Source organism: Gymnoscopelus microlampas (assembly GCF_963454915.1).
Source record: "Gymnoscopelus microlampas genome assembly, chromosome: 9".
NCBI lineage: Eukaryota > Metazoa > Chordata > Actinopteri > Myctophiformes > Myctophidae > Gymnoscopelus > Gymnoscopelus microlampas.
In genome coordinates this window covers 53038245-53065615 of record NC_139946.1, presented here as the reverse complement: position 1 = coordinate 53065615, position 27371 = coordinate 53038245, and the positions used below count along the sequence as shown (strand labels likewise).

General features: G+C 41.3%; 1 protein-coding gene across 2 annotated transcripts in view; it reads right to left on the bottom strand.

The window, feature by feature from the left end:
• LOC311052010 (uncharacterized protein) overlaps window positions 1-25579 on the bottom strand; it is a 60472-nt gene extending 34893 nt beyond the window's left edge. Inside the window, exons 1-3 of one of the 2 annotated variants that reach the window (XM_084066766.1) lie at window positions 25306-25579; window positions 17993-18187; window positions 10233-11660 (exon numbers count right to left, since the gene is read on the bottom strand). In XM_084066766.1, the coding sequence (XP_083922892.1) occupies window positions 10495-11660; window positions 17993-18187; window positions 25306-25507 (1563 nt within the window). In that variant the 5' untranslated portion in view covers window positions 25508-25579 and the 3' untranslated portion in view covers window positions 10233-10494. Of the gene's footprint in view, window positions 1-10232; window positions 11661-17992; window positions 18188-25305 lie in introns of those variants that run through there. The other variant, XM_084066764.1, reaches the window with a different exon arrangement.
• Window positions 25580-27371: the final 1792 nt, after the last annotated feature.

The window sequence follows — 27371 nt, the reverse complement described above, 5'->3', positions numbered from 1 at the left end:
AAAAACTTTACGGCCACCTCAGGTGGTACCAATTTGTGAAAATATCAGTGTTGGCCCCTGGACTAACAGGTATGTGGTTGTCCTGGACTTTAATGCCTAAAGAATTGAACATTATATGGGTTTAACGTTTGGTTGATGAAATGATTTGTATTGCAGTTGTGTTGCTGTGAGTCTGTCCTGGGCATGTGGACTCATTCCCTTAGTCTATATGCAGCCAGCAAGGTGTTTGTTTGTATTTGCTTTAGTTGTTATTTGTTTGTTTATTTGTGCAATGTTTACGTCATGTTTCTGTTGTTAATGCAAGTGTTTGTATGTTTATGCTTTATTTTATGTAGTTCGACGTTGGTTTATATGGAGCCGCAAGAGTGCTTTGAATAAACTACCAGTATGCAGAACCACTGTGTCGTTTATGACTACTGGAGGGAGTGACATAATAATATGAACGATGATGATGATGATGATTATTATTATTATTATTATTATTATTATTGTTATTAAGTGTGCCTGTCATGCCAACTTAGGATCCATTAAAAAGTTAAAAGTAAAAGGAGTTTATCCAGACATAATATACATAAAGCGACAGTAAAAGCATAACATTCCCATTCTCTCAGAGAGAGAAAGAGAGAGAGAGAGAGAGCCCACTCACACCTTCCAACAAAAAAACAATCAAATACTGCCTTTGTGATTTGCATATCAAAAACTGGCTAATTAACTTGAATGGCCGTGGCTGCATTTCAGTGAGGGGAGGTCTTATATGGGCCTTTGACACGTGATTTGGGATGGGTTGCCACACAAAAAGGGTGGAATCCCCCAAAACAGGAGAATAACAGGAGAAATTGAAGAACAGGTGATGTCCAGGAGATGGGGTCAAATAACAAATTTGACCAAAGTCTACCTAAAAGGTCAAAGTCTCCTTGGGTGTGGCTTATTTCTCTAGCAAGATTTGCCTTGTTTTTGGAGGTCAGTTTGCTTATTTCTCTCACAAGACGTGGCAACGCACACGCACACACACACACACACACACACACACACACACACACACCCCACGTGTTCGTGCGTGTATACGTAATTGTTCGCAGTGAATTGTGGGTACTGTTACATTTGAGATGGTAACATGTGAAAGTGTTGACTTAAAGAGTTTATGTGTAATTGTGTTCACATTGTGATGTGTTGTGTAAAGAATGGCTGTTCTAACCATCCAAATGGTCTTTGGTCTAGTGACCAGTAATGGCAACCGCTACTGTGAGCGACATTCACATGAACTACAATTCGTTTGCACCCCTCAAGACTTTATTTTCATTGTTCATTTCTATAGTTATTAGCCAGTAAAATAAGTTTCTAAAGTGTTTGGTCTTTCTAACCACGATGAAGAGCCATATTATTCTCTTCTGAGCGCGAAGCGGGCAGTACATAATAATTCAGTTCATGCGTTTGCTTTCATTATTGATGACCGTTCTTTACTTCCTAGTGGAGCATTGAGGAAGGGAATATTGTCAGAGTGGTTATCTATGACAACGTTAAAATAACAAATTGATATCCAATGGGAACCGGCAATATATCCCATGCTGTTGGTGCTTAAACCCATTAAGACCTGAAGCTGATTCTACAAATGTCTTCTAAATCTTAACAGTATTCTGAAGTACGTATGTTTTTATGTCAGTGGTTCTCAAACTTTTTCATGACAAGGACCCCCAAAATGATATGTATTTGACCCCCATCTCAAAATATGTTGTTCCAGGGACCTCCAGAAGCAAAGATTTGAGTTAAAAATGTTCGCCTTAAAAGAATATATATACTGTATTCAAAGATTTGCACACATTTTCACGATTTTTCTAAAATAGCAGATCTACAAGCTCGTAGCGCGCCGCGCTATGAGCTTGTATATCTGTGATTTTTGAAAAGCCAAAGTGTAAAATAATGCTTTTTAGCTCAAATTAAAAAAATCACACCCTGTGTGAAGAGAGTGGTGCCTTTGATGAGCCCGGTATTGATGTTGTCATCAATGTTTGTTTATTGGACATACTAGTGCGGGCCACTAAGTCCATTTTTATGTTACAATAGTTCACTTTGTGATACAAGCGCCAAATTTGGCATGAACAATGCCTAGGACCTACTTTTGCAGAAAAGCCCGTTAGCCACGCAAAAAAAAACAATATGGCTGCCATTTTCCAAAATGGCTGCTGGCGAAAGACATTTTATGTGTATTTTGACATGGATTGTGATTGGATTTTGATTATATTGGTATTAACATATAGTTTTGACTCCCCCCGCCCCCTCCCCCCGTTAGCTACGAAAAAAACAAACAATATGGCTGCTATTTTCCAAAATGGCTTCAGGCAAAAGGCATTTTATGTGTATTTTGACCTGGATTGTGATTAGATTATCCAATTTTGATTATTTTGGCATCAGAATATAGTTTTGACTCCCCCCCGCCCCCTCCCCCCGTTAGCCACGCAAAAAAAACAACAATATGGCTGCCACTTTCCAAAATGGCTGCTGGGGAAAGACATTTTATGTGTATTTTGACCTGGATTGTGATTGGATTTGGATTATTTTGGTATCAACATATGAGTCCCCCCCCCCCCAATGTCTGGATCACAAATTGTTGTAATCGTCACATTTGCAGGCACTCAGCTGTGTGCACTGAACGCCAAAGCGGTAGCACTTGCATCTACCACGACGTTCAGTCTTGCACCGGCTTTTGTCAGTTGTTCACAAATCTGGGCAATTGTAGAGTGTCATCCACGCTACTTGCCAAATGTCATCTTCTGCTCGCCATCCCCAGCTGGCAGGGCTCTCTGTATGACATTTGCCATACAGTTACCTGGCTTCAGACAGGGGCAACTTGATAAGTGGCATGCTTCACATGATGTGCAAGAGATGCCCTTGTAGGTGGAATGGCATCATAGGACCTCTGCTTCCATGCAAACAGGTAAAATCTTGCATCATCAACCCCATCACCAGTGCTGTTCTTGTCATGCACTGTTACTGGTGGGTATGAGCTTCTGGAAGACATGAGACACTTCAGGCCACACTTGCCGGGTTTGCCATGCTGTCTTTTTGCCTTTTCCCACGAAAGGCTGACACAACATCACATCCAGTGAAAGTGTGAAAGAAAAGGATGCTAATGGATTTTTCAGGGCCTAGATTCTTCACTAAATCGTGAACTGGTAACCAACAACAATACAGTACAGTACAGTACAGTACAGTACAGTGCTGTTCAATACAGTACAGTACAGTACAGTACAGTGCTGTTCAATACAGTACAGTACAGTACAGTACAGTACAGTACAGTACAGTACAGTACAGTGCTGTTCAATACAGTACAGTACAGTACAGTACAGTACAGTACAGTACAGTACAGTACAGTACAGTGCTGTTCAGTACAGTACAGTACAGTACAGTACAGTACAGTACAGTACAGTACAGTACAGTACAGTGCTGTTCAATACAGTACAGTACAGTGCTGTTCAGTACAGTACAGTACAGTACAGTACAGTACAGTACAGTACAGTACAGTACAGTACAGTACAGTACAGTGCTGTTCAATACAGTACAGTACAGTACAGCACAGTACAGTACAGTACAGTACAGTGCTGTTCAGTACAGTACAGTACAGTACAGTGCTGTTCAATACAGTACAGTACAGTACAGTACAGTACAGTACAGTACAGTACAGTGCTGTTCAATAACAATACAGTAGAGCACAGTACAGTACTGTGCTATACAATAACAAAACAGTACAGTACTGTGCTGTACAATAACAGAACAGTACAGTAGAGTAAAGTACAGTGCTGTATAATAACAGTACAATACTGTTTTGGAATGTGTTAGTTTGTCCTGTTTTAAGTGGTTACTTAGTTTTTACTTTACTGTTGTGTTTGTTTTATTTTGTCGTAACGTTTCCTGTCTTGTCTCATTACCTTGTGATTAGTTTTATTTCTCCACCTGTGTCCCGTTAGTCCCTTAACTCAGTGGTGCGCATTCTGCACAACCTTTTTACAGTACACCCTCAGAAAAATTTGGATTATCCAATCCCGATCCAGGTCAAAAACCACATGAAATGTCTTTCGCCGGCAGCCATTTAAAAAAATGGCAGTCATATATATATTTTTGCTTGGCTAATGGGGGGAGGGGCGGGGGGGAGTCAAAACTATATTCTGATGCCAAAATAATTTCAATCCAGGTAAAAAAAAACACATAAAATGTCTTTAGCTGGCAGCCATTTTGGAAAATGGCAGCCATATTGGGTTTTTTTGGGTGGCTAACGGGGGGATGGGGTGGGGGGGAGACAAAACTATATTCTGATGCCAAAATAATCAAACTTGGATTATCCAATCACAATCCAGGTCAAAAAACCACATAGCATGTCTTTCGCCGGCAGCCATTTTGGAAAATGGCAGCCATATTGTTGTTTTTTGGGTGGCTAACGGGCTTTTGTGAAAAAGTAGGTCCAGAAGAAACTTTGTGGAAAATTTGGCGCTTGTATCACAAAGTGAAGTATCGTGTCACTAACAGCCCCCACTATACACACGGACACACAGACAAAGTCAGACATAGGAGTGGTTGGCACCACTCAAAAATGACACAGATGCGTTCCAGGTCTTAATGGGTCAATACAGTGGAGACCAAACAGAGTATTCAGGTTTCTGATTTTGGATAGCCAGATAGATAGATGTATTCAATTCATCGAGACTGGCTACCCAGGGCCTGTAATGTAGTCAAGAGTTTTGGACAACATTTGTACGAGTAGATTGAAACAACCTTTTAAACCAGAATTCTTGCCCGCCTCCCCCGAAAGTAACATGGAAGCGGAAGCGCATTCATCATGGAGCGTTGAACCATCTGCTCCAGTCTAAAGACAGGCAGGACTAAAAAGACAGATTTCAAGCAAGGTAAGTTGTTGAAGGCATGATTCCTAAATCTACTAGTTTTCATCATAGTGAACTATAGATGTTGAGAGTTGTCTTCTTGTTCCACAGGAACATTAAAATATACACAAATTAAATAAATGCAAAAGCATGAACTATTCTCAACTTTTAAAAGTGCTCTGCTCAGCCAGAAAAGGCTCTCTGATCAGCACTTTCTAAAAAATCTTTCTTCTGTTTTAATGTAAAAAGTTGATTCCTATTTTCTTTTAAAGGCACTTAGTGTGAATGTTACTTACCTTAGTATGGGAATACTAAAATGACTTTCAGCTTAACAGATATTTTTATTGAAAGCTATACAATAATTTAACTCAAATAGCCTATTCCTGCACACATTATATTATATTATATATTATTATATTACTGCCCCATGAAGGAGTGTGGCTATGGTGGTCTATAGAGGGATCCCCATGGAAACGCATAATAACTCCATAATGAGCATGGAAGGTGACGTCACGCCAAAGCTAATCATTACTCCACGTTTATCTGTATATAGCAGATGGTCAGCTGATTTCTTAGGGTTAGAGCTTGGTTCTATAGAGGAATACAACAGAGGTATTAATCCACACAGCAATGGACATATATAAGCATTATATGAAGACTACCCAGAGCTCTGGTGGTGGTCAGACAGGGGTAGTAGTGGGAGATGGTCAGGACCAGAGTGCAGACTCGGAAGGTTTGATCCAGAAACCACTGAACATTCTGGTAAAGCCCCCTTACTCCTACGTCGGCCTCATCACCATTGCTATCCTGCAGAGCCCTCAGACAAAGCTCACCCTAAGTGGGGTCTGTGAATTCATCAGTGATCACTTCCCATATTACAAAGACAAGTTTCCCGCTTGGAGAAAATCTATCAGTCATAATTTGTCTTCCAATGACCGCTTTGTGAAAATACCCCCGGCGTCGGGCAACGCTGGCAAGGAAAACTACTGGACCTTTGACCCACAGGCGGAAGATATGTTTAACAATGACAATGGGTGTTTTCTTAAAAGGAGGAAACAGTTCAAGAGGCACCAGCCGTCAGACGTTCTCAGCGACCAAACAGATCCCTGTGGGCAGCACAACAGAATCCACCCGGCCTCCTATTCCCATCCTATTGCTTTGCAGCATAGTTCTGGGCCGTACAGCGTCAATGGGGAGACCGGCGGCACAGTGAAGGGCCAGGACCAGAGCACAGGCTCGGGAAGTTCGACCAAGAAACCACAGAACAGTATGGTGAAGCCGCCTTATTCATACATCGTCCTCATCGCCATGGCTTTCCAACAGAGCCCACAGACAAAGCTCACTGTCAGGGGGATCTGTGACTTCATCAGTAACCGCTTCCCATACTACAGAGAGACGTTTCCTGCTTGGCGAAACTCTCTCCGTAATAATTTGTATCTCAATGACTGCTTTGTGAAGATCTCCCGGGAGCCGAGCAACACTGGCAAGGAACATTACTGGACCTTTGACCGACCGTCAGAAGACAGGTTTGACGACGTAAATGTACTTAGGAGGAGGAAGAGAAAGGCAGAGCAGGAGGAGAATCTGAGGACCTCTTTGGGGCCACCAGAGGACAGATTCATGAAGAATGCTGCCGTCCTGCCAGACAGGCATTCTCCACAGTCTTTGCCCTCCCCTGCAGAGACGTTGCCGTCTGCTGCGTCAGATTCTGAGGATGAAGGGCCGATAGGCACTGTGAAGGGAGATGGTCAGGAGCAGAGCATAGACTCGACAGGTCCGATTCAGAACCCGACCAGTCTGGTAAAGCCGGCCTATTCCTACATCGCCCTCATCACCATGGCTATCCTCCAGAGCCCACAGAAAAAGCTCACCCTAAGTGGGATCTGTGAATTCATCAGTAACCGCTATCCATACTACAGAGAGAGATTTCCTGCCTGGAGAAACACTTTCCGTAATAATGTGTATCTCAATGACTGCTTTGTGAAACTCCCCCCGGAGTCGGGCAACACCGGCAAGGAAAACTACTGGAACTTTGACCCCCAGGCAGAAGACATGTTTGACAGTGGAAGTTTTCTCAGGAGGAGGAAACGGTTCAAGAGGAACCAGCCAGATGCTGTCGACGCCCAAGCGGATCTCAGGATGAAGACGGAGGCGGAGCAGGATGAGAGTCTGAGGACCGCTGTGGTACCCCCCAAGGACAGAACCATGGCGAATGCTGCTGTCCTGCCAGACTGGCATTCTGGCGTACGCCCGTCCTCTCAGGAGACTTCGCCTTCTGCTGCGTCAGATTCTTGGGATGAAGGGGAGACATCAGGCACTGTGGAGGGAGATGGTCAAGATCAGAGCGTAGACTCGGAAGGTTTGATCCAGAGCCCAAAGAATAGTCTGGTAAAGCCGCCCTTTTCCTACATCGCCCTCATCACCATGGCTATCCTCCAGAGCCCACAGAAAAAGCTCACCCAAAGTGGGATCTGTGAATTCATCAGCAACCAATACCCATACTACAGAGAGAGATTTCCTGCTTGGAGAAACTCTCTCCGTAATAATTTGTATCTCAATGACTGCTTTGTGAAAATCCCCCCGGAGTCGGGCAACACCAGCAAGGAAAACTACTGGACATTTGACCCCCAGGCAGAAGACATGTTCGACAGTGGAAATTTTCTTAGGAGGAGGAAACGGTTCAAGAGGCTCCAGCCGCCAGACATTATCAGCGAACAAACAGATGTGAGGATAGATATTGTTAGGGAGTACAGCAGCGGGAATTTCGGAGGGCACTACACGATCCACGCTTCCTATTCCCATCTTACCACTTCGCAGTATCCCGACCTCTCCACTGTGGGTCCAGTGGAGCTGAATAGGAGGAGAGAGGCAGAGCGGATTGAGGACCTCTGTGGGGATTCTGACCCCCGATCATCCTCTCCAGAGACTTTGCCATCTCCTGCATCAGATTCTTGGGATGAGTTGTTGACCATTCATGAACAAACTTCGGTGAGCATCAGCAGCATCAGCAGCTACACCACTCATTAGTTGACCCAATGTTGCAGTACTCCACTGGCCGTCCCGGCCCATACACCTCTGCACTCGGCCATAGAATCAAACACCGGCTATGGGAAGCACTGTGTTGCCCCACCTACAGCGGCACTCTGCTAGCTAATGGAGGGCAACAGATTAGAGAGTCCTTCTCGGGAGCTGTTTCTGCACCATAGTTTGAAGTGGACATCTGCTTGGAGAGGAAGAGGAGAGGCCATATCGCTTGGCTGCCCAGGTGGCTCACAGGGAAACAGCGCACACTGTAGATATAAGGTTATAGTACATCTCCCAGCTGATCCCAAATTGAATTTATACTATATTACCCACTCTCTTCTTGCTCTTTAAAGGGGTGTAAGTGATATTTAGCTGGTTAAAATAAGTGTTAAAGAAAGTTAGATCTCCCCTAACCATTGCAATAGAGTGTTCAATAACAGGGGTATCCCTGTCGCTCCAACTCTTTAGTCAATGCAAAATACATTTTCAGTTCAGGATACCAATTTCAATACCATTGAAAGTGATGGGAAAAAAGAAGGGGAAAAAAGAGCAGACAAAGTTGGAATTGGAACATTAAAATTGAAGGTTCATTCAATTTTAATGTTTATTAAAGAGCTGGAGAGACGGGGAGACCCCTGTTATTGACCAAACACTCTATAGCAACAATAACGTTCAGGACATAGAGCTTTAACTTTTTAACAAAAAAAAAACGTTTTGTTTTAACCAAAGCAAATCACAGCAGTGTTTCTCAACCTTGACAATATCAAGCGTCCGCTGCCCATCCATCCGAGATGCATTTTCAGAGCATGTTTATTTGAATGACCAATCAATCAAATGTGTTCCGGCTTGGATCAATATAACGAAGTACTTTATGCTATTTATCTGGATCAGAATGAAAAACCTTTTTTTTCTCCAAGGTTTTAAAAAAAAATCACACCCTGTGTGAAGGTAGCGGCGCCTTTGATACATTTTGTCATCGATATGTGTTTATAATGTGTTTATAGCCACGTGTCACGTGAAGCTTGACCAATCACTTTGTTGACGTGTCTGACCAATCAGAGCGTTGACGTGTCTGACCAATCAGAGCGTTGACGGGTCTGACCAATCAGAGCGTTGACGGGTCTGACCAATCAGAGCGTTGACGGGTCTGACCAATCAGAGCGTTGACGGTGAACACGGACAAAGTCAGGTATAGAGCAGGATCCGCTCTATACCTAAAGGTATAGAGCGGCTAGCGCCGCTAAAAAATACAATGAAATTGTTTCTATATTAATAAAAAAATGTTTAATGTCATCTTATCATTAAATTGTCAGTAATTGTCAGCTCTGCAGCAAAGAAAAAAGAAAAAAAAGCTGCATTGTATCCCCGCATAATCATCGTTTTAGAGGTAATTAACCTCTTAAACCCCAGCATCCCTGTTGTGAGGAAAGCTTTCGCAGAAAATAGCAGATCGACAAGCTCACAACGCAACAAACAAACAAACAAGACACGTTGTGAGCTTATCGATAGGCTATTTTCCAGCGAAAGCTTTCCCCACAATAACAGAAAACAGAAAATAACCTAGTATAGAGCCCTGAGGGACTCCGGTCAACCATATAGGGTTTAAGTGGTTAAACACAATGGCAGCTTTTGCCATTTAAAGCCCCCCCCTGCTTACGCGTAAGCTGTAAGCTGTGAGCCTTAAAATAAAACTGGTCGCTGGAGCTTCCATAGTGTGCGGACTTCCTCTTCTTTCTATACTGAAATATAAGCCCCACCCCCAATAGTGATTGTCCAATTCTAGGGTAGCAACCGTTGCTATCCACCATGAAATTAGACCAACTGCTGACACAACAGGGAGTCAACGTAAACAAGTTGGAATTAAGTTTGTCTGAGTTTCAGTCTGTCTGTGTCCACTGGCATTGGCTTCCCTGATTGGAAAACCCAACCCATTGGCTTCAAGGAGCAGCCGAGCTTTGCGTTTCTGCCACTGTAACAATGATTCCAGCTACCCAAAGAGGTTCGAGGGGGCATTTTTCGTTCTTTCCCCAAGCCAAAATCTGCGATGTACACATGCAGGGACGTTTAAAAGGGCTGAATAGTTGTTAGTTGTTCTACGTGACACATTTACTGAACCAGGCTCCAAAGAAGAATAGAATTTATAAATAGTATTTATAAATTGTAGTCATACTGTCACAGAAATAACTGTCTCTCTTTCTGTTTAAAAAAACATTCAAAATGATTTACTGATAATAATAACAAACCAAACAAAGAGTCATAGGGTAACGCAATCTGAAGACTGTTGCCATTAAAAGGATCACAAAACAAACACACGCATCACAACACCATGTACAGATGGTTAGTGTTTATTCATTTGTCTATTTATTGACTACTACTACTATTAGTAGTCTTACTTACCCTGTGGTACACAAACCCTCTTTCTGATGATATTAATGTAGACAATTACTATTAGATGTGGTTTCTCCCTCTGTCTTTGGGAGATTTAGAAGAGATTTTGGAGCTCTGGCTACAGAAGGACCTTTTATGCTGGCAAACCACTTGCTTTTGCTTGGCTCACGTAACAGTAACTGTGGGGGACGGGTCTTAGTGAATGGTCTATTCAACTAACAACTTTCTCCCCTGTATGAATCCGCATGTGTTTCCTCAGATCACTCATTTGATTAATGCCTTTCCCACAAACTGTACAAATACATGGTTTTTCGCCTGTATGAGTCCTCATGTGTTTTTTCATATCACTCTTTTTAGCAAAGCCTTTACTACAAACTGTACAACTAAAGGGTTTTATCCCTGAATGAGACCGCATGTGCGTATACAAATTACCTCGATTGTTGAAGGTTTTTTCACAAATTGTACAACAAAAGGGTTTTTCACCTGTATGAGTCCTCAAGTGATTTTTCATAGTACTCCTTTGGACAAAACCTTTGCCACAAACTGTACACCTAAAGGGTTTTTCTCCTGTATGAGTCCTCATGTGGGCTTTCAGATCATTAACATAAGCAAACGGTTTACTACAGAAAGCACAACTAAAGGGTTTTTCCCCAGTATGACTCCTCATGTGTTTTTTCACATCACTCATGCAAACAAAGCCTTTGTTACAAACTGAACAACTAAAGGGTTTTTCCCCTGTATGAGTCCTTGTGTGGATCTTCAGATTGTACATTTGACCAAAATCTTTACCACAAATAGTACAACTATAAGGTTTTTCCCCTGTATGAGTCCTCATATGTACGTTCAAATTGCCCCTTAGATTAAAGCTTTTACCACAAACTGTACAACCAAATTTCTTATCCCCAGTTTGACTCGTTATGGATGGAGTTTGTTTCGATAACATCAGCTCCTGGGACAGCTTGTTACTCAAACACAATGATTGTCCTTCCACATGTTCTGTCTTGTAAGATTTCAGTATGTTTAAAGCTGACTGAGCTTCCCTGGTCTCCTCCCAGTCGTCACTGTCTTCAGTGTCAGATTCACAATAGTGTGCAGAGAGGAGGGGGACATGACTTGTTGGTTGTAATGCTCCACAGTCCTCTACATCAACTTGTGTTATCATGAGGCCAGCTGAGGTGCTGGCAACAGGCTCTGTGTCTCTGTTGTCAACCTCATCTTCAGTTTTCACTGATAGTAATGTCAACATTGACCAACATTGAGCCACCTCATGTTCTTCTTTGATTTGTGGAGGCTCTGGTTCCTCCTGGACCAGACTGGAGCTCCTCTCCTGCTGTTCAGGGGAAGCCTCCTCTTTACAAATAGGGAGGTGCAGGAACTCTAGGGAAAAAAATCAAATAAGAGAAAACAATTTATCTAATCAAAATATTTGTTTTAATTGCATATTAAAAACGCAGATTTAATATCAATACTGAGGCATATATGTCTGGTTGCAGGGCTCTGTTCTGGGATCTTCCTACCCTTCCACATACAGCAGTAGGGAGAGCAGTAAATAAAGATTTTCCTACTCTCTTTTGGGCATGACATACATAAAGTACATACGAATGTTTTAGATCCTAGTACGCTTGAAACCCAGCAGACGTGCAAGCATAAGAGCACAGATGCTGATTTTTAATCCACTCATGTTAATGAATGTTGCCATTCTCACTGGCCCCGTACGGATGCTCCAGTCGCACACGTGAAGATATTTTTCCTGCTCGGGGTGGGGAGAAAAAGTTAGTCCACGCGCATTCTCATTGAAATGCATTGACCAGGCTTCTCGATCGGCCCGGGTTTGGTGAGAACAGTTGTGCGCAAACCATGTGTGAGCGACGCTTTTTTGGTGGGTTCCCAGCGTTATAGAATGTGATTCACAGTTTTAAAGTTTTAAAGTTTTAAACTAAAACTTACCTACACACCTGCAAAAATATTCTTACAGCTCGAACAACTTTATATAGATATGTTAAAAAGTATTTTTGGTTATACATACACTGTTGCTACATTGTAATAACATTTGCCACATATGTGCGACAATGACTGACTACAATTTTACACTATCTACACATTTTTCTTTGTATTTCTCGCTCCTCTGTGTGTGTGTGTGTGTGTGTGTGTGTGTGTGTGTGTGTGTCTACAAACTAATATGCACGCCTGTGCTTGTACGATGCGCACAAGCATGTATGCATGCATTTCCTATAGAATCTCAGTTTTGTTTTTAAAGTCTGAGAATAGATAATCTGATATTTTAACCACTTGAACCCCGGCATTCTAATTCTGGGGGGAACGTTCAGCAAAAAATAGCAGCTCTACAAGCTCATAACACATCGTGTTGTGTAGGCTATTTTTGACAAAGAGATATTGTTTACAGTGGAAAAAAGCATACCAAGTACAGTTGCAACTCAGGTCCGATTTACTGAGCTTCATGCGTCAGGTTGCAAACGCACAGACAAGACAAAGTGACAGGATTACATCATTCTCATTGAAACGGAGTTGTTGGCGATGTCTGCTTCAGCAAACCTGTCTGATGGTCGACTGACCAAAACATCAACATTGTTTGTCGACAGTGTTGATTTTGACAGCAAATTTTGATTTAGTTTTAGTCATAGTCTTTTCAATAAAATTATCTAAACTAAATGTCATAAGATTATAGTCTAAATCTACAGTTGATTTAGTCGACTCAAATTTATTTTGGCGGTGCCTTGATGGCGTCGTAATGGCTGATTTTACACTTGGTTGCATACTGAAAATAGACGATCTACAAGCTCACAGTGAGCTAGCTTGTAGATCGGCTATTTTCAGAGCGCAACACCCAAGCGCAACCAAATATAAAATGACTTGTCTTTTAGTTCTACTGGATCTGCTCTCCACTAGTCCCTCACTAGTCTCGCGTAGCCAGACCCCACAGAAAATGAAAAACAGCGACCTCTGTTTTCTGATATTGTCTGTGGGGTCTGGCGGGAGGAAAATGGAAGACCAGTGCGCAGGGAAACTCCGGTTTCATGTCTGCCTTCAGCGCATCACTTCCGGTTGGTGCGACTACGTTTTCATTCCCACTAACAATATTTCTACACGGAACACTAACACCACTTCTCCCAGAGAACATGGATGGTTTTGGTTATAAGCCCACTTGTTTCTATGATGAAAGAGTAAGTTAAAATGTGAATATCTTTCCGTGGTTTTGTCCGCTCCGAGGACGCTATTGTTAAATTAGTTTCGGCTAGTTTCGAGGGGGGAAGGGTGGTAGAGTTGCACCGATACCGATACGGTATCGGTATCGGCTACCGATATGACTTATTTCACGTATCGGATATCGGACATGACATAACCGATCCACGTTCCGATAAAAAAAAGTTTTAAAAAAAAAGTTTAAATTTTTTTTATTTTTTTTTAAAGTTTTAAAAAAAATCTCTGGTTTATAAATATATATAATATAATCACGCAATTGTAAGACCATAACCAAACGTTTTAGCAAATTACTATTAGATAAAACGATCCTGCAAACTTTTTTTCGTCGCTTCTCCAGTCTTTTCTGACGGCCCTCACAGCATGTGAAGACTGTAGAGTCTAGACTGAATACCAAAACGCTCGTCCCAAAACACAGTAGCCCCAGCAAACTATGCCTAAACGCCCTAAACGTAACCTCAGTAAAACGGTGCAAAAACCTAACCTTATCCCTAAACTTAACCTCAGTAATGTATGCCTAACCCTAAACGTATGTATAACCTTATCCCCAGTAAAATAAATACAAGAACGACTGGTCCGTGAAAAAACAATGGGGCCATGAGTTTTGGTGCGGAGCTTCCATTTACCTACAGACACGGAGTAGCCCCGCTCAGGAAGTGTTTTCGTCTGGTGGAGCGTGGAGCCGGCACAAAGTAAACATGTCCTTAATTTGGAATTATTTCACACTTGAGACGCCAAAAAGCAGCACAGCAAAGTGCAAAGTATGTGACGTTCATGTTCCAAGGGGTGGAAAAAGTATTAAGTCGTTTAATACCACCAATTTGGCCAGGCATCTACAAAAACACAAGAAAGAACACGAGGAGCTGGAGAAAGCTAATCGAGAACGAGAATGCCCGCAGCAGAAGATCACTGATGCTTTCAAGAAGAAAGACAAACTTTCAGCAGACGCCCCGAAGGCTAAAGGAATTACAGAGAAGGTGCTCAATTTCATTGTGCTGGATGATCAGCCTCTCTCTGTTGTTGATAATGTTGGCTTTCGCAGCCTGATCGAACACCTTGAGCCAAAATATAATATCCCCTCCAGAAAATACATATCAGAGACTGCTTTACCAGAACTATACGACAGAGTGTCGTCGCGGTTAGCAGCTGTGTTAAAAGATGTTAAACATCTGAGTTTCACTACTGACATCTGGTCCTCGTCCGTTAGCCCAATGTCGCTAATAAGTCTCACCGCACATTAGGTCAGTGCGGAGAATTATGCGTTTAACAGCGCGGTGCTGCAGGTTAAAGAGTGCAGGGGCTCACACACCAGCGAGTTAATTAAAAACACAATGAAGGAGATGCTGGACAACTGGAAGATCCCACTGTCTAAAGTGCATGTGGTTTTGAGAGACAATGCCAGTAATATGAAAAAGGCGATGGATGAGGTGCCTGTTGATAGTTTGGGCTGCTTGGCACACACACTGCAGCTAGTTGTTCACGAGGGTCTGCTCTCACAGCGCAGTGTAAATGATGCCCTCGCCAATGCAAGGAGAATAGTGACTCATTTTAAACATTCACAAGTTGCACAGTCCCGCTTTCAAGACGTTCAATTAGAGCTAAAGCAGGACACAAAACGTCTCCAGCAAGACGTTCAGACTAGGTGGAACAGCTCGCTATATATGATAAAAAGCCTTCTGGAACAGAAACGAGCCCTCTGTGCATATCAAGCGGACCACAACCTGCCAGCAACACTGTCTGCCAACGAGTGGTCATTGTTGGAAAAAACAGTGACAGTACTGGAACCCTTCGAGGAGACAACTAAAAACATCAGCTCAGCGACCTCCACTGCAGCCGATGTGATCCCAGCCATCACCGTGCTGAAGCGGCTGCTCAGTCGGGAGACCAGTGCTGACAGTGGCATAAAAACAATGAAACGTACGCTTCTGGAAGCTGTGAACAGACGCTTTAGCACCACCGAAGGTCAACCCCTCTACTCTATAGCCACTTTAGTGGACCCACGCTACAAAGATAGGTAAGACAGCATGTATTCAATGTTTTATCAATACAATGTTGTTGGCTGTTTTTAAATGTGAAATGCTGCACAAACTAGATAACATGTTGAACTGTAGTCTAAAGTGTGTGTGTGTGTGTGTGTGTGTGTGTGTGTGTGTGTGTGTGTGTGTGTGTGTGTGTGTGTGTGTGTGTGTGTGTGTGTGTGTGTGTGTGTGTGTGAGAGAGAGAGAGAGAGAAGTAATTGTATTTACAGATTTATTTTTAACATGTTTATTTAATTCACACATGACTGGCTGGTGCTTACTGCTTAGCTACACTATAGTATAGTTGTGCTCAACCTATTTTATTTTTGTGTCAGATTCTTCACAGGTGATGTCACAGCCCAGCAAGCCAGGGATGCCCTGATGCAAGAGATCAGGAAAATAGAGCCAACACTAAATGATGGAGCAGCTTCAGTTTCAGCTACAACAGAGCCAGCAGCTACTGAAGAAGATTTAGCTTCAGAAACAACAGAGCCAGCAGAGAAGGTGCCTCGCATGGAAGCAGCTGGTCCAAGCAGACCCAAGAGCAGTTTGATGACTCTGTATGATGACATTCTGGAGGAGAAAGGTGATCCTGGAACAGGGAGTAAGATTGATGTTGGTCTAGTTCAAATGCAAAAGTATTTACAAGAGCCAACAATTCCTCGCTCTGAGTCCCCTTTCCAGTTCTGGGAAAAAAACATGATAGCTTTCCTGCAGTTGCTGCTATTGCATTAAAATTCCTCAGTGCCCCCTCCACCTCAGTTGAAAGTGAGAGACTGTTTAGCACCACATCCAACATAGTGGATGAAAAGAGAAACCGCCTTACACCAGAGAGAGCAGAAATGATAATTTTCCTCAAGAAAAACCTGACAAAGTTCTCTTAAGTGAGATTCTTCTGGTGTTGTCTTAATTGGGTTAATCCATGTCCTAAGTTAAGATGATACCTGCCTGATAACTTTAAAAAAGCCACAATGAAAGATGTGGTTTCTTTTGTTTACACTACAGTGGTTGCTGCTAAAACAGACCTACAGTATTTTATTTATTTTCTGTTAAATACAATTTTAAGAAGCAGCTATGCACAGTGTTTTAATTTATTATTTGTAGGTATATTCTTTCGATTATGGTGTATTTGTTTTTTTGTTTTTTTACTGTTGTTTCACTTTAAGATATTCTGTTAAAAAATAAGGAGTAGCCACTTTTTTGCATTTGCCAATTAAATATTTGCACTTGCACTTGTTTAACTTTAAAAAGCCACGATGAGATGTGGTTGTCTTGTTGCTGCTGCATTACAACAGACTTACATTATTTTTTTATTTTGTGTTTAATACAACTTTAAGAAGCAGCTAATTATGCACATTGTTTTAATTTAGTATGTGTAGGTTTATTCTTTTGATGGTGTATTTGTTTTTTTCTTTACTGTTAATTGCACTTTCAAATATTCTGTTAAAAAAATGAGGAGTAGCCACTTTTTTTGCATTTGCCAATTAAATATTTGCACTGCCAGGCACTTGTTTAACTTTAAAAAGCCACGATGAGATGTGGTTGCCTTGTTTACAGTGGTTGCTGCTGCATTACAACAGACCTACAGTATTTTTTTTATTTTGTGTTTAATACAATTTTAAGAAGCAGCTAAGTATGCACATTGTTTTAATTTATTATTTGTAGGTATTTTATTTTGGTGATAGATGATAGTGTATTTGTTTAACTTTTTTTTTCTACTGTTATTGTACTTTAAAATATGCAGTAATAAATGTCTTTAATTGAAAGGTAATGCATTTTTTCTGTATTTAAAGTTTTGCTCGGATATCGGTAGGGATGTTCGATATTATCGGCCTCCCGATATTATCGGCCGATATTAGCATAAAAATCGATATCGGAAAATATCGGTATCGGTTTTTGAAACAATAATCCCCGCATATATCGGTATCGGTTGATATCGGTATCGGTAATTAAGAGTTTGACAATATCGGTATATCGGTTATCGGTAAAAAAGCCAATATCGGACAACCCTAGATATCGGCATATATATCGGATATCGAAAAGTATCCTAATTGATATATCGGATCGGATCGGAATTGAAAAAACCTGTATCGGTGCATCTCTAAAGGGTGGATGGACACGTGAATCCCGCCCACTACATTTGATTGGGTAAAGCGCGGCCCGCTTCCTGATCTGAAGGCACGCCCACTTGTAGCCAATGCGCACACGTTATGACGAACCCCTCCGACAGATTCCACCGCAGGGCAGAATCTGTTCTTGAGAGATTAGTCCCTCACTAACATTTTTATCTAGTTTTTATTTGTTGACGAAAATGTCAATATATTTAATCTTAGTTTTAGTCATCATAGCTTAGTTTTTATGTAGTTTTCGTCAGTGAAAAAAGGTAGTCGACAAACATTTTTCGTCATAGTTTTAGTCGACGAAATCAACACTGTTTGTAGATTAGTACAAATACAAGTGACTGTTTTTTACCTGAAAGAGTGTTGTTGCCCCTTGCGTTTCTATCAAGTGATGTCGAGGTTGACCCATCAGCCTCCTCTGGTCTTTGAAGTAGCTCCTCCTGTTCCTCTTTAATCTGTGGAGGCTCTGGTTCCTCCTGGATCAGACTGGGACTCCTCTCTTGCAGCTCGGGGGAATCCTCTTTACGCACAGGAAGGAGTAGGAGGTCTAGAAGGAGGGAAGAGGAGGTGATGTCAGCAGAGAGCAAATAAACATGTTTTCTGATTGTATAAGAAAACTTGGGTTGCTAGGGGGGCGTGCCTTGCGTCCCGGACGCATATAAATCCGAAAGGACCCAGTAAACTCCCTATTGATGCGTCGAGGGGACGCACCTTATTTTTAACCTGATAAAAAAAAAGAAGTAGTGAACATAGGTACCCTAGAGCGGACATCTTTGATTACAGCTTGTGCGAGAAGTTATTAATAAAATGAATAAAATAATAACAAGTAATGGTTACTGGTTCAATTCATGCTTCATATTGACTACATTTATTTTCTTCAACGCTGTGTCCAGCAGCACCCATAAACACTAACAAAAAATGACCTGATGAAGATGTATGGGCTTAAATTAGTGCCAATAATATTTTGTACTTGTAAAAATAATTTGTATTTGTAAACACATTTTGCATTTGTAAAAAAAAATATTTGTACTCGTAAAGATAATATGTACTCGTAAAAATATTTTTTGCATTCGTAAAAAAAATATTTGTACTCGTAAAAATAATATGTACTCGTAAATAAAATATTTGTCTTCGTAAATAAAATATTTGTATTCGTAAATAAGATATTTGTATTCGTAAATAAAATATTTGTCTTCGTAAAACAAAGTTTTGTATTCGTAAGATAAAAATGTGTGTTGTAATTGTAGAATTACATTTACAATGAACATTGTGACCAGAAAAAAACAACAGCTTGCTCGCTCGAAGATCTGTTCTACGGATTGCAAAACTTTATTTTTGGCACTCTGCACTTCCGGGTCTGAGCCAATCACGTGAGGCCTTTTCCACTACCCAATCATAAAGCTCCATAGGTCTCCATGGCAACATGGCAAACGGGGTTGCCATGTTGCAACCCCAAGAGTTTTAACTGCAACATAATTCCATTGCTCAGGAAATAAACAACGTATTACAATAATATAACATTCCCTTTAATCAGTAACATGTAGGTGATACCTATGTCTATCAAATATGGTTTTATTGAAAGGCAATCAAAGGCTAGATCGAGTTTAGAAAGCAAACAGGTCATGTCTGGGGGCCTCAGTGCGGCTGCAGAGTTTGATTGAGTGTGAGACTAGGACCCACATGCCATATGTCAAAATGAGCGGCTTCATCGGGAATCGTGCGCATGTATTTTGCTAAGAGATTGGTTACATAGTTTAATTGATATTAATTTATTAGTGCATTAAATTTCCCCATCCACTTTGATGGGAAAATTAAAAAACTCGATTTCAAGTATTTTTTTTTCAAAAACTGTAAGGGCTAGAGTTACAAGACTTGGAGGGGAGGTTCATAATTTAATCCGAAATTATCAAAAAAAGAAATACACCAGTCGGCCTCATGGTGGCGCTATAAAAGCCCCCTTTACGTTTTGGCCTATAACTTTTGAACCGTAGGTCGTAAAATAAAAATCTAACTCCCCATATAGGCCACGCCCATTTGCGTCAGGATAATTTTCCGCCATTTTGAATTTTCTTCAAAACACACTTTTAGCTCCTCCTCCCACATATTTTGTCCAAATTTCACAAAAATCGGTACACATGATCTCTGGGCCCATGCGATAAACATATCCAAACAGCATTTTGATAATCCTTACTGTTCGTCCGTAAATGGCTTCCAAAGTTAGTGGGAGGGGCCTGTTTTACGAAACGTCCGGTCAATCCCAAATTTAAATCACATGTCGAGGGTGGTTTACTCAACGAATCCCCAAAAGCATTTCCACTTTGACCCATAGGGGGCCTCACAAATGCACAAAACGTAACCGTTTGATGCAAAAACATGATTTGGGGGAACAATCCTTTCAAAATGTAATAAAAGCGATATCAGGAGTGACGTAACAATATGATTGGCCCGTTACATTTGTGGGAGGGGCCTATTTATTTAGTGGGAGGGGCCTATTTCTTAAAATCAAAACAGCACGCATCACGAAGGCAGGATCCGACCGGCACCCGATTCGAATGGCACGTCGCGCGGCGACGTGCCATTCGAGTCCCGGCGGCCGAGACCCGCGACCGGCGTCGGCGCAACCACACTTTGCAATTTCCCAGAATTGCTACGCGTCTAGTTTTTATTAAAGTTGGAGACCTCGCACGGTAGTGGAATGTTCGGTCTATGAGCAGAGCAGCCCGCGTGTCAAATCGTTAGAGAGGGAAAAAAAAGTCACTTAACACTCTGGACCACCCTATAGTTGCATTACCTAGTTACTTTTAGTTAGCAGAAACAAAATAGCAGTTTCATCTTTTTGGTAAAAATGTACCTTTGAGAAAATGACGTATTTGGGTAGGTTCTTGAACGTTAAATCTTTGTGTGGTACAGCTGAGATCCAAGCCATACTACGTCTCTTGAATAGCCTACATTGTTAGCCTCAAACTGTATTCAATCTTGAAGAGGAGAAGTGCGACAGCTTTCTCATAGACCAGCCACACATGTGCAGTGTGCAATGATCACTATGTAGTCGGCAAAGAAGTTAATGTTTACAAACACAAACCACCGTCACTCTCTAGTCTTAAGCGTGTCTCTATGTACAGTCTGACCCCTCAAGGGCTGTAGCATCGAAAAGGTGGGCGTGGCGAACTTTTGGTGACGCGACGTTGGTACACCCTATAGGTCAGTAGCAGTGCTGTCAAGCCTATAATGCTGGAGGAGGAGGAGGGGGGGTGGGCGCTTTTTTGTAAAATAGGCCCCTCCCGCAAATTTTGGATGCCATTTATGGAAGAACCGTATGGACTATCAAAATTCGGTTTGGAGATGTTTATCGCATGGGTCCAGAGATCATGTGTACCGATTTTCGTGAAATGTGGACCAAATATGTGGGAGGAGGAGCTAAAAGTGTGTTTTGAAGAAAGTTCAAAATGGCGGAAAATTTATCCTAGCTCAAATGGGCGTGGCCTATATGGGGAGTTGCGTCATGGCCCAAGGAATCTAGGGAAAAAAATATTTGTATTTTACGACCTACGGTTCAAGAGTTATAGGCCAAAACGTAAAGGGGGCTTTTATAGCGCCACCATGGGGCCGACTGGTGTATTTCTTTTTTTGATAATTTCGGAATAAATTATGAACCTCCCCTCCAAGTCTTGCAACTCTAGCCCTTACAGTTCCTGTAAAAAAAATACTTGAAATCGAGTTTTTTAATTTTCCCATTAAAGTGGATGGGGAAATTTAATGCACTAATAAATTAATATCAATTAAACCATGTAACCAATCTCTTAGCAAAATACACGCGCACGATTCCCGATGAAGCCGCTCATTTTGACATATGGCATGTGGGTCCTAGTCTCACACTCAATCAAACTCTGCAGCCGCACTGAGGCCCCCAGACATGACCTGTTTGCTTTCTAAACTCGATCTAGCCTTTAATTGCCTTTCAATAAAACCATATTTGATAGACATAGGTATCACCTACATGTTACTGATAATTATAGGGAATGTTATATTATTGTAATCCGTTGTTTATTTCCTGAGCAATGGAATTATGTTGCAGTTAAAACTCTTGGGGTTGCAACATGGCAACCCCGTTTGCCATGTTGCCATGGAGACCTATGGAGCTTTATGATTGGGTAGTGGAAAAGGCCTCACGTGATTGGCTCAGACCCGGAAGTGCAGAGTGCCAAAAATAAAGTTTTGCAATCCGTAGAACAGATCTTCGAGCGAGCAAGCTGTTGTTTTTTTCTGGTCACAATGTTCATTGTAAATGTAATTCTACAATTACAACACACATTTTTATCTTACGAATACAAAACTTTGTTTTAAGAAGACAAATATTTTATTTACAAATACAAATATTTTATTTACGAATACAAATATTTTATTTACGAAGACAAATATTTTATTTACGAGTACATATTATTTTTACGAGTACAAATATTTTTTTTACGAATGCAAAAAATATTTTTACGAGTACATATTATTTTTACGAGTACAAATATTTTTTTTACAAATGCAAAATGTGTTTACAAATACAAATTATTTTTACAAGTACAAAATATTATTGGCACTAATTTAAGCCCATAAAGATGTGTTAACGTCGAAATGTTGTCACGTTATTTGCCTGCCACCCGTTATTAAAAAGGCTTTAATTGTTCGAGTTTGCTCCCTCTTCTTGTTTAACAGTAAAAGAGGCTCTGCATAAAACAGACTGCACTGGCTGCATAGTTAAGGGGGCAGCCCGCCATTTACCAGGGAGGTCCAACAGCGGTCAGATATGGTTGAGGAGGTACAGAGGGGAATGCTTCAGGACAACAGACTGGGGACTTGTGATGACGGCACTAGTCTCTGCCAGAGTATCACAGACTACATCAAGCTCTATGAGGAGGAGCCATCGTACCCATTAACATGGTGCGCTGCTTCTCCTACAACAAGCCCTGGATGAACGAGACCACCATACCCATAGCCCTGTTGAACAGGAAGAAGAGGGCTTGCATGGATCATGACACTGAGGATGGCAAGGTCATCAACAGAGAGCTATGGAGGACAACAACGTGTGTGTGTGTGTGTGTGTGTGTGTGTGTGTGTGTGTGTGTGTGTGTGTGTGTGTGTGTGTGTGTGTGTGTGTGTGTGTGTGTGTGTGTGTGTGTGGATGGATGAATATAAAGTTATATCACCCAGCCTGCCTTGTCCAGTGCTTCTCGAGGGAGCTGGTAGAGGGTGTTGTTGAAGGCTAAGCAAACAGTGTGAGAATCAACATATCGTTGCTGTCGGGTAGAAACCGATTCTCCATATTTGTGTTTTTTTTGTAAATTAATGTCTCGTGGATTGATTCTTTCTCTTAATACAATGTCAACCTTTTAATTTGAGAACCGGCCTGTGTCTGTCTTTGATTTTGTCTCATCCTTTTTACACTGGGTTTTTCAGCTGTTTAACTACAAATAGTTTTAACCCTTTAAGACCTGAAGCCGATTCTACATGTCTCCTAAATCTCAACAGTATTCTGAAAAACATATGTTTCTATATCAGTGGTGCTCAATCTTTTTCATGTCAAGGACCCCCAAAATTATATGTATTTGGCCGCAGACCCCCATCAAAATATCTTGTTCCAGGGACCCCCCAGAAGCAAAGATTTGAGTTAAAAATGTTCGCTTTAAAAATATATATATTCAAAGATTTGCACACATTTTCACGATTTTTCAAAAATAGCAGATATACAAGCTCGTAGCGCGGCACTCGGTGCCGCGCTATGAGCTTGTAGATCTGCTATTTTTGAATAGCCAAAGTGTAACATAATGCTTTTTAGCTCAAATCTAAAAATGACACAGTTCCAGGTCTTAATGGGTTAATTAACATAGAGCAGGATTTACGACCCTTATCAGCTCCGTTATCAACTTTATCAAAGACATACAACCCCACATATACCTCACCCTCCCCGGTTCCCTCACAGAAAACAAAAATAACATTAAAATAACACTTATACATGGGGGGGGAATAAATAAAAATAAAGGGAGCAGTAAATAATTTGAAGTTGGAATTGGAAATAAAAGTACATTTACTTTTGCTACTTTTTAAGTATATTTTGATGCCAATACTTGTTTTTTTACCTTTAAAAAAACGTTTACTTACTTTTACTCAAGTAACATTTTTAACACAGGCCTTTTACTTGTAACAGAGTATTTCTACATGGTGGTATAGGCGGCCATTTTCTGGTTCCACTCAAAAATAGTCCATGCATTTTTTTTCCATAGCGATTTCCAAAAATATTTATATCTATTATTTTAAGCCTAGAATCAAGCCATCCAGGGTCCTGGTGAATCATGACCATAAAACATGTTATTCTGTGATTATTATCGTTTTAATATTTAATGATAACTTTTTTCCCGGAATCAAATGTTTTATGGTAATGATTTTCTCTATGGGAAAAATGCATTGGCTTTATTTCCCCCAGTGGAACCAGACAATGAATGGCCGCCCCTGCTATGCCCTATTGCTACTTTTTTTTTTGGCTGTGACCCCCCCCCCCCCCTCCCCCCCCCCCCCCAAATAATCATATTTGAAATGGGGACCCCCAACCCTGACAAGCCCTTGGAATGTAGGAGTTGAGGCATTACATTCTCTGTTCCACAGATAAGATCGGCTATTTTCACAATTTTTGCCTCTTGTATTATTTGACAATTTGGCAATACCAGTTTGTATAGAATAGTTTGTTGATTACTTTTGATGCAGTAATGGTCTTTTTTCATTTCGTTTCTTTAAGGCATTAAAAAGGTCTTAAAAGTCCTTCGATTGTCACTTCACTGTTATCTGGGGACCCCCCAAAAATCATGTAATAATGTCATACACAGAGCCTCTGAGGGTCCCGACCCACAGGTTGAGAACCACTGCTCTAGGGCTATAGGGTATGTCTCTCCCCATGTCTCTCCCCTAGCTGTAGAATACAACCCTCGTAGACGTATTTATGATGCTGACGTTTTCAATCTACGAGACTTGTAGGGTTCACCCCCCAAGGACACAGGGACTTTCTGCACTATACCCCGAAGACACTCCAAACATGTACACATTTAAAATAAAAGTGCTTACCTCAAAGACCCAAATGTTAACTACTTCTACGGGGTAGTAGTTTAATGTAATAATCCATATCTTCCAATAAATAAGTGTTTTAATGCCGTCTGTGGCCGAACGCCATTTTTTCACCCTCGTTTACTTCCTGTTTACATTGAGTGTAATTCCGGGTTTCACCGGATGCGCCCCGTCACTACCTCCCATTGGGAACTTCCGACAGAATCGGCCACAGACGGCATTAAAACACTTCTTTATTGAAAGATATGGATTATTACATTAAACTACTACCCCGTAGAAGTAGTTAACATGTGGTGCATGGGGGTAAGCACCTTTATTTTCAATGTGTACATGTTTGGAGTGTCTACGGGGCATAGTGCTGAAAGTCCCTGTGTCCATGGGGGGTGAACCCTACAACTCTCGTAGATTGAAAACGTCAGAATCATAAATACGTCTACGAGAGTTGTATTCTACAGCTACCTCCCCCCCATGTTCAGCCATGTTATCTATCTATCTAATCATCAAAGCACTCAAACGTCCAAAGCAATGTCATGCAATGTGAGCTACAACTGTAGTTGAACCAACCTGTTTTGTGTAATCTGATGTCAGGCTTTAAAACCACATCCAGGATTCTTTGTTGTTGCTCAATCTGTTGTTTGGAGCTGAAAGCTTGATCCTCATATTCTGTTAGAATCCTTTCAACCTCCACAAATATCTCTTCAACGGCTACAGACAGTCTCTCGTTGACAAAAGACCTCAGTGTTTGTATTTGAGACATGATTGCCATAAAAAACTAAGTAGAAATACTATTATAACACTATTAAACACTATTAAACACAACTAACGTTAGGCTGAGCTCGAGGTTAGGCTGTGTGTGGAAAAATAAATAAAGCAGCGTTCACAATATCAACTTCCGGGTTGACCACGTTTGGCGCTCGGAACCTGGTGGTGGTGATTTGATGCTTACCGCCATCTGCTGGTGAAGAGCTGTATAGGCGCGCGCCTAGCCATGGTTCACATGACGCTTGTATAGATTTTTGTTACATTGCCAACTCTCACATGTACATAAACGTTCAGATTCAAATATAAAGTGCTTACCCCTGAGCCACGGATGTTACAAGGCGACCCGGATCACGATAAGTACCCGTATCTCCCGCATTGTTCAATAAAAAGCATTGTAATCCCATCGCCAGCCATTTTCTTTCTTTTTTTTTGGTAACGTACCAGAGTGCAATACACCTCCCAACCATTATTGTCGCATGGTTGAAGGTATCGGAGAAAATTTGGAGAAAATGGCCGGCGATCGGATTAAAATTATTTTTATTGAACAATACGGGAGATACGGATACTTGTCGTGCTCCGGCTCAACTTTTTAGATCCATTGCTCGGGGGTAAGCACTTTATGTTTGAAATCTGAACGTTTATGTACATGTGAGAGTTGGCAATGTAAAGAAGCCGAACACCGCTATAAACCAGGGGGACTCGGCACCATGACTGACTGGTATGACATGTTTCAGGGCTAGGCGCGCGCCCACAAGCACACATACACACACGCACGCACGCGCACGCACTCACACACACACACACACACACACACACACACACACACACACACACACACACACACACACACACACACACACACACACACACACACACACACACACACACACACACACACACACACACACCAGTGTTGCCAAGTCCGCTGATTTACCGCGACTTGTGGCTTGTTTCCCCCCCCCCCAGAGTTGCGGGGAAAATGCAGACTCACAGATTTTTGGGCTTGTTTTAAAAACGCGGCTTCTTTGGCAAATCTAACAAGCCAACATTTATTTGATTACAGAATCGGTCTGGTGTCTAATTATTAAGCCCATTATGGCTCAGTCACAGTGTGTAATGTTATAAATGAATAGCCAAAACATTTGTACTTCCATGTACTGTTGTTCTCATGTCTTACTAAATAAAGTAGGCCTACATCAATCACATACATTATTATAGACCTACATAGTAATTATAATGATATTTGCATCTAATATTGTTTTATCATGAATATATGGCCATATTTTTGGGCTTGTTTTGGCTTGTTTTTCGAGGTGCGATGTGGCTTATTTCTCTAGCAAAATGTGCCTTGTTTTAGGAGGTCAGTTAGCTTATTACTCTCACGAGACTTGGCAACACCGACACAAACGCGCATCTATCGATCCTCCACGTGTTCGTACGTGTATGCGTAACTGTTCGCAGTGAATTGTGGGTACTGTTACATTTGAGATCGTAACATATTAAAGTGACTGTACAGACTTACTGTATAAATGTGTTCACATTCTAAACGTGTTGTGTAAAGAATGACCATTCTAACCGTCTAAATGGTCTCTGGTCTGTTCATAGTGACCAGTAATGACAACCGTTACTGTGAGCGACATTCACATGAACCATAATTCCTTTGCACCCTATCATAATTAAGACTATACTTTCAGGGATCATTTCTATAGTTATCGACTTGAGAAATGAGTTTCTAAAATGTTTGGTCTCGCTAACTACGATGAAGAGTCGAAATATTCCCTTCTGAGCGCGAAGCGGACAATAAATAATGATTCAGTTCATATGTTTACTGTCATTGATGACCGTTCTTTACTTCCTAGTGGAGTATT